The 11,160-nt window shown below is 37.7% G+C and overlaps 1 protein-coding gene across 2 annotated transcripts in view; it reads right to left on the bottom strand.

Moving 5' to 3' along the window:
• ZNF385D (zinc finger protein 385D) overlaps positions 1-10,936 on the bottom strand; it is a 943,735-nt gene extending 932,799 nt beyond the window's left edge. For both annotated transcript variants that reach the window (XM_019024766.4, XM_019024765.4), the window contains exon 1: positions 10,468-10,936. In XM_019024766.4, coding sequence (XP_018880311.3) covers positions 10,468-10,573 — 106 coding nt within the window. In that variant the 5' untranslated portion in view covers positions 10,574-10,936. The remainder of the gene's footprint in view (positions 1-10,467) is intronic.
• Between the last annotated feature and the right edge of the window lie 224 nt (positions 10,937-11,160).

Here is an 11,160-nt window from a genome sequence, read left to right on the forward strand (position 1 = left end):
GTTATTAGTTATAATTATATTATTAATATATTAATATGGATGTATGCTATTTGGTTTTTTCAAATCCTTTACGCCTGCTAAAACTTCTGAATTATGGAAACTTTTACTTTTGTTAAGGGCAACTTTTTAAGAAAGGAATTCTTTTTCCTGGCTTTTTTTGTAGTGGTTCTTCAATTCTTAAAAATTTAAATTAAGAACACATGTTCTCATTCATGATCTGAAAAGAGAAAACTATTTTTAAGTATCATCTCTTCAGATTAACTTGCATTGATTTTTTTTTATTTATGAAGAATCAACGTGGAATATATTGGTTTAGACAAATTTCTGAATAATTAAAAATTATGCCACTAATAAAAAATTGTTACAGATCCAACTGTTCACCAAATTCCATAGGAACTGAAAAACTGTATATTGAAAGCAATTTTCTAAGGTCAAACTCTTCTTTATGAGGTTCTCAAATACTTTTTTAACTCAATCTCCTAGAAGCTGTCAATTAACCAGTAATTGAGATGTGTCTACTTTATTTGGGAGAGAACAAATGGAAAGGCATATCAAAATCATATCTTACAGAACATAGGTTTGAGTACTTCTTTACTTACCGTTCCTACTCTTAAGGAAATTTATCTTTATCATGAGCATCTCAATGCCTAGCTTTTTAAACTTTTTAAAAGTATAATTCAAATAGAGTACTGCATAGATCATATTTATAAAACTCAATGAATTTTTACAAGGGAACACTCCTAGATGACAGAATATTATGCTGTTTCTAAGGCAAATTGCAGAATATGTTTAGACTCTGACAGCTATTCAACTCAATTTTCTACAACCCCTATGTCTACCAGGCAGCCGAATTTAATTATTTGTTTCACAAATGTTTGGGGGCCCCTACTTTGTTCAAGTCACTGACAGGCATTGCAAGAGGCAGAAAGAGTAATAAAACAAAATCTCTACTGTCACAGAACTCACTGTCGAGATTACTGATGTTCTACGAGATCAGCAAAGAACTGAATTATCCAGGGAAGTCCAACTTAGTTTGCTGTGCCCTACTTATTACTTATTAAGAAGTTCCTCTTCGGAGAACCCAAGAAATTGGTATTTTCCAGGCAAGAGAGTATATCTCTGAGATGGCAGTAGAGGGCAAGGTCTACCACTGCCTGGACCTTGCCCACTGGACCTTGCCCACTACTGCCACCTTAGAGGTACTCTTTCTTTCCTGGAAGGAATCAATTTTCTCAGATTCCCCAAAGAGTCAAGCAGACCCCAGCTTCTAAACCATCACAAAGTCTATGAGCACTCAGAATTTGTCAGAATACATGAGCTCAAGCTCACTGACCCGTACCCACTGTCAAAAGCATCATTAAAAGGGGCAAAATGGATAGGCCATTGTCTAAGAGGTATGTAGCCCCCTCATCATTCTAGAAATTAAAATGTTTGAAGTTGGACAAGGAGGCATCCAATAACTAAACTTCTTTATATTCTGTAAGTATGATTCCTGTTCAAATCTTTGCTACATTAACAAGGATGTTGCTCACTGGGCCATTCAATTCCTTCTTTATGAAGACTCATGAGAAACATTTTTTTCAGATTGAGTACCAAGAATGGTTTTTTATCTGGAAAAAATAGTATTCTGATTATATCTGCTTCCTTGGGTCTAATGGCTGTTTAAAAACTTATGGTTAAATTGATGTACCAAGTCTGGTGAGTGTGCATTCTTACAGAACATAGGTTTGAGTACTTCTTTACTTATCTTTTCTACTCTTAAGGAAATTTCTCTTTACCATGAGTGTCTCAATGCTTCACTTTTTAAACTTTTTAAAAGTATAATTCAAATACAGAGTACTGAATAGATCATATTTATACAACTCAATTAATTCTTACAAGTGAACACTCCTAGGTAACCAACACCCCAAAGCACGAAGCAGAACATTTTGGCATCTTACCTTCTCCCTCAACATTAGCCACAATGTGCTTATGAGTTAGCTTTGCTTAATATTCAACTTCACTTAAATGCATCATCCTTTATGGGGTTTCTACCTCTTGATGCTCAACATTATGTTTGTGATAGTATTCATATTCTATTCTGTAATTATAGTTATTTCATAATCATTCTAGGCTCTTATTTTTTTGGAATTTGATTTAGTGATCCTTTACATACTTTTTAAAGTCATCTTAAACCCATTATTTTAAACAAAGGTTTAGAATAAGCAATGAGTTTTGGGATATGACATCAAAGGCACTTGCAACAATGACAAAAAATAGACAAATAGGACTTTATGAAAATTTTAAAATTTTGTGCAAAAAGGCCATATCAACAAAATAAAAGATAACCACAGAATGGGAGAAAATATTTACAAATCATATATCAGATTAAGGATTAATATCTAGAATATACATGGAACTCCTAAAATGCAACAACAAAACAACCTGATTAAAAATGGGCAAAGGACTTGACTAAATATTGCTTTAAAGGAGACATACAAATGGCTAACGAGCACATGAAAAGAGACGCAACATCCCTAACCATTAGGAAAATATAAATCAAAACTACAATTAGATACCACTTCACCCCCATTAGGATAGCTACTATCAAAAAAAAATAGAAAATACGCATTGGTGAAGATGTGGAAAAATTAGAAAACTTGTATGCTTTTGGTGGAAATATAAAATGTACAGTCACTGTGGAAACAGTATGGCAGTTCCTCTAAGTATTAGAAGTATTATGTCATCTAGCAATTCCGCTTCTGAATATATTCCAAAAGGATTGAAAGTAGAGTCTTAAGGGATATCTGTGCAGTCATGTTTATAGCAACATTAAACCGAAGCAGCTTTATACAACAGCTAAACAAAAGCAATCTAAGTGTCTATGGAAAGTTGACAAGAAATGTAAAATGTCATATATACACACAGTGGAATATCATTTAGCCTTAAAAAGGAAGGAAATTCTGACACATGTTACAACATGGATGAAATCAAATTATGTGAAATAAGCCAATTACAAAAAGACAAATACTGTATGATTCCACTTATATGAGGTACTTAAAGTAATCGAAATCAATCATAGAGACAGAAAAAAGCATGGTGGTTGCCAGGGGCTGTGGGCAGGGAAGAATGGGGAACAACTGTTTAATGGATATAGAGTTTCAGTTTTGTAAGATGAAAAGAGTTCTAGAGATGGATGATGGTGATGTTTGCACAACAGTATGAATGTACACTGAGCGGTGCACTTAAAATGATTAAGATGATACATTTCATATTATATATATTTATGGCAAAAATAAACAAGATAAAGTATAAATAAGTAAACATTGTCTATTCACTGAGGGTGAAATATCAACTAATATCTAAGAAAAAAAATTGAAAAACAAAAAAGAATTCTAAAAAATGGTTCTTACCTTTCTGGTTAAACCCAAGCCCAACTAACCAGAACATCTCATTAGCTGATATTTCTATGTAATTACATTATGTGGTCAGTCGACGAGATGTTTATCTTTCTAAAAAAATTTTTTTTTGTTTGCAAACAAACTTTCATTATTTTAGTTCAATCTTTCACAAACATACTGTACAGAGTCTTCTATGGTATGAAACAAAGGAAAACATCTCTGTCTGTTCAATTTAACACACCACCAAAATAAGGCAATTAAGACTTTGGGGAATTCAAAGGTGCAAGAAAACAAAAATGGTTATTACTAATTCCTCAGCTTTTTACCATAAACACTTGTCATTTAACATAGTGTTTGATATAGTTTCTTTTGTACTGCAAATACTTTTGGTCTTTCCTCCCTGTAGAACAAATGATGACTTAAAATGAACCCCATAGCATCCTCTGAAAGAGGTGAAAAGATAAAGCCCCTAGACATAGCATTCACTTCCATTAAATTTGCCAAAGGAAACTGTTAATATGTTTCTGTTGTTATTATTATTCCTGTAGGATTTATTGTACCTCACAGTATTTATTGTTTCCCAAAATAAGCACCATTAGTTGGGGATTCAGGATTTTTATTTGTGAAAATTTCAGAAACAATAGATTCTTAAAGATAAGCTAAAATTTTTTTTAATATTTTTTAAGCTTGTCCTTATTCTTTACCTTGTTTCAGGTTATATACAGTACAATCAATCAGAGGAAGCAGAGGTCAAAATTTGGTCCTTCCTGGCTGTGTATATATTCTTTGGCATAGTTTCTTATCTCTAAAAGCAGTTTAATCATACTTCCTTGCCCCTAAAATGCTGAGGTTAAACATAAAGAGCCAACTACACCCAATACAAGTACTCAATACTAATAAGGTAGTCACTGTCTAGGGTAATGCTATTATTTATACACTGGTCTTTACACTCCATGAGGACAGGGTCTCACTTTTTCTGTCAACTTTGATATTCCCAGCACTAGCACTCTCCAGGTACACAGTAATCACTCATACAATATTTATTGAGTGCATTATGTTAGAGTGAAGAGAACAGAAAATAATTGATTGCCCTGTACATCTTTGATTCACAATCTGATCAAAATTAAAACATATTAAAATAATGTACTTTAAAAATAAATTTCTGGTCCTTCCTGCATTTTTTATATTTTACTTATGTTGGGTCTGCTGTCTTTTCACACATCTTGCATAATATTTTTTAAAAGATGATTGTGGTAGACAAAATAATGCACATCCTCCTCCTACTCCTGTACTCTTCAGTCCTTACTGAAAATACATTAGTTCGTAATCCTTAGAACCTGTAAATGACAACCTTATTTGGAAAAAGGGTTTTTCACATGTTGTTACATTAAGGATTTTTAAGTGAGATTTTCCTGGATTATAAGGGTAGGCTTTAAATGCAAATATAATTGTCCTTACAAAAGAGAAACAAAGAGAGATCAGACACTCAGAGAAGAAGGCAGTGAAGACAAAGGCCGAGATTGGAGTGATGTGGCCACAAGCCAAGGAATGGCAACAGAAGCTGGAAGAGGCCAGGAAAAGATTCTCCCGTAAAGCCTTCTAAGAGAGCAAATCTTTGCCAACATCTGGCTTCTGGCCAGTGATACTAATTTCAAACATCTGGCTCTAGAATTTTAAAAGAATATATTCCTATTAAGCCTCCAATTTATAGCAATCTTGGTACAGTAGCCATAGAAAACTAATATATGATGATAATAAAAATGGCTAACATTTATGCCTTACTAGGTACTAGACTATTCAAAACACTTTACGTGTATCACCTTATTAAGTCTTCAATCAGTGCTCTGAGATTTATTTTCACTAGTTTATAGATGAGGACACTGAAGTAAAGAGAGGTGCAATAACTTGATTAAATTCTCACCACTTTTAAAGAAAAAAAACAAGGATTCAAATCCAGCCAGTCTAGTTCTTAAACTCATACTCTTAAAATGCTACACTATGCTAAATAACTGTTTTTCTCTATGATTTTGATGTCAAGTTTTACTATGAATAGAATATACTATGAAGTTACTGTGAATGTAGAATTTATAGCCACCTGATAACTCGGTCCAGTACCTGGAACCTTTGTTCTTTACATTCCAGGTGATCTGGATGGCTTTAGGAAACTGAGACACCTAACTCCTGGAAGTTGTACTTAACTAAATACAATTTTAAAATCTAGATTTTTTTTTTCAGAATGCCTTCTGGAGTTTCCTGTGTTATTCTTTTGTTTAAGGAGCACCTGAAAGAAAAGATACATTTCATTCTTTTTTTCTTTCATTTCAGTTGAGGATAGATGGAGACTGTTGGAGAAGCAAAGGAAAAAGAAGTCTCTAATAATCTCTTCTATTATACAAATTGCGGAGAATAACTCTTCAGTAATAAAATCAGAACACATAAGATAACAAAAAAAGTTAACAAGGAACATCTGACCTCATGTTATGAGAGACTCTCAGGAAAATCCTCAAATGGAACTTCCTAACACTGTGGCATAATAACGCATTTTATTCTCATGGGGACAAATAGGTCTAATGACTAATCAAGGCACAACAATATCAGTACTGTTTCCTGAAAGATGGGCTACATAACTGCAAGGAAGGAAAATGAAAACTCTCTTACTGGAAACTTCTCACTGAAAAGACCTGTTTTGAAATGCTACATGCTGGCTTGTTTTGGTAGATATAATTCCATAAAGAGAACTGTCCCTATGTGTTGCAAATAAGGCAAAAAATTAAACACATGTTAGGATGACATTATAGGTAAATAAATAAAGTAAGCGATCTAAAGGTCTCTATCCTATTCTAAAACTGTGTTCTAGTATACTCTACTGGTTTATCAGGAGGTTAGGAATAAGATACTCTTTGAGACATATCCCAATCTAGGCACACTACTAGAAGTAGTACAGAATTATCTGAATATGATTGAAACCACATTTATAATAGGATAAAGGCCTTGTAAAATAATTTGATTCATCTCTGCCCCTGGGTGTCCTTCAACTTCCTCTAATTGCAAATTTTTTTATGTTAATCATGAGTTATTCCAAAATGGGGAGTGTCTTAATCAGTATGGACTGCTACAACAAAATACTATGAACTAGGTAGCTAAACAATAAACATTTGTTTCTCACAGTTCTGGAGGCTGTGAAGACCAGGATCTTGGTGCCAGCAGATTCAATGACTGCGGTGGGCCCTCTTCCTGGTCTGCAGATGGCTATCTTCTTGCTGCATCTTCACATGACAAAGAAAGGGTCCTCATCTCTTCCTCATCTTATGAGAGCACTAATCCCATTACAGGGGCTTTACCCTTATAACCTCATCTAACCCGAATCATTTCTCAAAGGCTTCACCTCAAATACTATCCCATTAAGCGCTAGGGCTCCACAATATGAATTTGGGGGAGATATAAACATTCAATCCATAGCAGGAAGACATCACTAGCTTTACCAGGCTCTAAAAAAGTAGAAGTAAATACATTTTTAATATACTAGAATGTTTTAAATGATCTCCCGTGTGTCATCTATTTGTTCAAAATATAAATTACACTGGCAGTTTTTGGGTGTGTAATCTACAGAAGCTGATCTCAGCTTCCTAAGTGGCAATTTAAGCACTTGCTTGATTTTCAACTCACCGGCTTTATTTTATTCAATTTCTCACTTTAGAGTCCTTGTCACAAAACTAAGAAGTACCATCTACCTTGAGTTCCAAGCTCTTGAAACATTCAAAATTACAGATCCTTTTCCAATATTAGTTTCTTCAATCTGGGATGTCAGTGTGACTCATGTTTATGGAGCTTAAATTACCTTTCAGAGAACTGGTTGTTCAAATCACCAAATAATATCAAATAAAATATTAGTCCTATTGTTTGAATATGAAACAAATATTTTTAAAACAGTAGAAAATACATACATGTGATTATAAGGCTAACCATTTACAAGACTCCCATTGTCGTGAAACATTTTGCAGTTTGACGATTCAAGTTCATAATTAGTTTCATTATTTTAATACTCTTCTAAGGTTAAATATGTTAGCTACTATAAAAAACCTCCTTAACTACTGCCAAAAAATAAAACAAATCTCTAGGCAAGTTATTATGAGACATGTAGATTTATTTGAAACAGTAAGATACCATGCAAATACAATGAAACATAGTAAATTATCGTTAATTTCCCCAAGATTTTCTATTTTCCAAAGCTGCTCCCAAATTTGGAATATTAATAGCATTAGCATCCCAATGGGTTTATACAACTTTTGATAATTCCATTCATGTATGGATAAGTGAGATCTGTGACTTAAAATATATCATCACTCTCAAAATAAAGTATAATTACAGCTAGTGAAGAAACATGACAAAGTTATCTTACTTGTTCTTACTCCTACTTTTAAAACCTCAAAATCTTTATAGACAGTACTAACATTACTTAGCTGAAGAACTCATAAGTACTGAATTTATGAAGTTGGAGATTATAAGAAAATAATGGATACTGTATACTCAGCTACCTGCATACACTTAGCAATGAGAAATGCAACATTTTAATTAAATTACAAAAAAAACTAAGTTAGATGCGACTCATCTAATCTTCGTTACTATAGATGAAACACTGTTTCCTTGAATTGCAAACATTTTCATTATTGAACTTTTGATGCACCTGGTAAATAGCAAGTCACAGCAGGGGTAGTAATTGTTTTGAAAATACTGTTTAAAATAAAAAGGAAATTTTAAAACAAGCTGCTTGTACCTCTTAATGGAAATTTAAAATCCTGTCAGGATCTGAGCTTTAATTATAAGCTGGCTGAAATATGAAAGTGTTCATGTAGACCTCAGGATAACTCTATAGTCACACAAATACGATGTTAGCACCAGACATGTTTGATGTTATAAATCACACATTGTTAAGACAAGGGCTATAATGTAGCACTACTGATTTACAATAACAGGACGCAAAGAACGTCATTCAAGATGAACACTAAGATCTCAGTGTTCTGCCCTCTCTAAAGCTGGCAGGCCGAATTATATAAGTGCCACACAATTTTTATTTTATTTCACATCTACAAATTCTGCATTCTGTTATATTAAATACCTGAAATGGTTGGGTATGAATCAATCTATGGTATTACAATCACCGTATGAATTTTTCATGAAATGAAAACTTAGAGAGGTTTATTGCTCTCATTTTTCAAGTGAGGCTCAAAGAGGTTGTGTAGGGGTTAACAACCGACTTTGGAGTTCTGCAATCTTGGATTACAAAACACTAAATGTGGGACTTTTCCCAATTTAACATCTCTAAATCTCCTTTTCCTTGTCTACAGAATGGAGATGGTAACAACGCCACCTTCTTGGGATTGTTAGGCATTTACATTAGCTGTAGAGTTTGGTGTTCAGTGAATGGGAAACACATTTTAGGTGTTATTATTATTATTAGGTAACCCCAAAGATCTCTCAGCCACATTGTCATAGAGCAAAAATAATTCAGAAGCCCGGATTTTTGCCTCAGGTCTCTTTCTCCTAACACAGACAACTTCCAGCACTTCATTTCCTTAAATCTGAGATAATACATTAACTCAAGATGTTTGCCCATTCCCCTAGTCTACATTTTAGCTCCATGAAGAGAGTGCTCAAGTTAATTTCTAAAAAACATCTGGAAAGAAATGTGAAGAAATTGCAGCAAACCTCGGACATGCTGTGTTGCATCAATCTACATAATTTGAAATGACCCATATTTGCCTTTCATGCTTAGAGACCAGAGTAGTGTGACTGAATTACCAGCACAGGCCAACGAGTGGCACGACAACCCAGAGGGAGGAAGACCTTTCCAGTCGGTTTTAGAAAACATCGTGAACCAGAATTCAGTGGTCACCTGAAAGGCACATTTCACAGACCAGCTAGCAAACAGACTCAGCAGAACAGAGGTGATTTCCCCACCATATTCCGGGAACACCGCAGAATTAGCATAGAACAGCGCCAGCTCTAGGGTACTTAGTTATACCTACAGAATGTCAGATGTTCTTCTCAGTCAGTTCAAGGTTCCAGAATTGAAGACACTCCAATGCCCAGAAACCACGCATCACTCGTTTGAAATCACAGACCAGCTCGGGCTAAAGCACCCATCAGCACAATCTCCAGAAACACATGAGGTGGACAAGCCTGATTGTAAGGGGGACAGATCTGGAATTGGGCATTTCACACAGGGTGACACCATTTTGGAGGCTGCAGGTGTCCTCTGACCCAAATTCATACACACAATAAAACATCTCTCAAAATGCAAGAGGTCAAAAGGTACACAACTCTGTGCTCTCTTCTAATTTGCTCCTCCAGGTACTCAATGGAAGCGTAAAAAGAGGCACTAGCTGGCCAAGAAGACAATCAGACTCAGGAGCCCTGGCTTACACTCAGCCTCCCAACCCCACCCTACATGTCAAAGTGATTTCCTTGGAGGGAGGCTTCATATAACTCAAGAGCTTCTCATCCTGCCCTCAAAACGCGTGTATCTCAGGTTTTTTTAAAGTATTTGTTTTAAAAAGAAGAAGAAGAAGAAGGAAATGAAAAGGAAGCAGGAAGCTGTCCCGCTGTGTTTCTTTATCCCAACAACTTCGCCAGGTTTCCCCCGAGGAGGGAGCACGCCTCGCACACACCCAGTGAAAGACAGACAGCAGGACGTCCTTACCGGGTGGCCCAGCCCTCGACTCTGGACAGAACCAGGCTGACCTCGCCCCCCCCCCCCCCCCCCCGCCTCGGCCTCCCCTGCCCCTTGGTTCTCGGCAATGAGCTGTGACCTGAGACCCTCAAGCTCCGCGCTCTTCACTCTGGCCCCTCAACCTCACATCTCTTCTCCTTGGCACCGAGAAGAGGCTGGGGTGTGTGGACCGATAGTGCGGGATACCGAAAAGGTGGTCCAAGGTCTGGGCGGTGCGAACGCCCATTCCGCGCCCCCCATGCGAGCCCCAGCCCCTCGCGCCTGGTATCCCGCAGGGGCGCAACCCTAGCTCCTTGCCCGGCGCCCCAACGAACTCCGCCACCTGAACCGAGACACCTCTTTTTGCACTCAACTTACCGCGGCTGGGCTGAGCTTTCGGCGCCCCCAGGAGCTTTTCTCTCCTTCCTCCCACCGAGCTCTTCATTTTCCTGCTGGCGGCCGCCCGGCGCCCTGGCCCTGGCATCCGGGAGGAGCAGCCGCCGGGGCTGGCTGTCCCGGGAGACGCACGGCTGCCCGCCTGCAGCTTCAACGGCGGTGGTCGCCGCGAGCCGTGAGCGGCGGCCAAGGAGAACGGTCTCCGTTGCGCAGCGCGTGCTGTCCCTCCGGCACGGGCTGGAGGTGGCAGTCAGCGCGCCTCTGCCTCCGCCGCGCTCGCGGCGCTCCGCACGAGTCCCGAGCCGGCGTCAGCCCAGGTGCACCAGGCTGGGGAGAGGTGCGAGCCCGCGCGAAGGGAGGGGCCCGCGGCCTGAGGGTGCCGGGAGAGAGCGAGACTGATGACCAGGAAAAAAGAAACCTGGAGACTAGAGGCGAGGAACTAGCTTTAATGGAGTGAGTGGGTCGTGGGTGTTAAGTGGAAACACGAGGAGGCGAAATGCATCTAGAAACTACAGATATCGGAAATGAGCTTGAGTGAGCTGCTTTTTGAGTGAGGCTCGAAAAGGGGGCTTTCATTTTGTGCTTACCTCCTTTATCCTCCTGGTTTGGGTGCAGTACCAGACAACAACTTCCCCCACACTCTCAACTCTCATATTTAACTATAAATAACGCTAA

This window comes from Gorilla gorilla, chromosome 2 (assembly GCF_029281585.2).
Source record: "Gorilla gorilla gorilla isolate KB3781 chromosome 2, NHGRI_mGorGor1-v2.1_pri, whole genome shotgun sequence".
Lineage (NCBI taxonomy): Eukaryota > Metazoa > Chordata > Mammalia > Primates > Hominidae > Gorilla > Gorilla gorilla.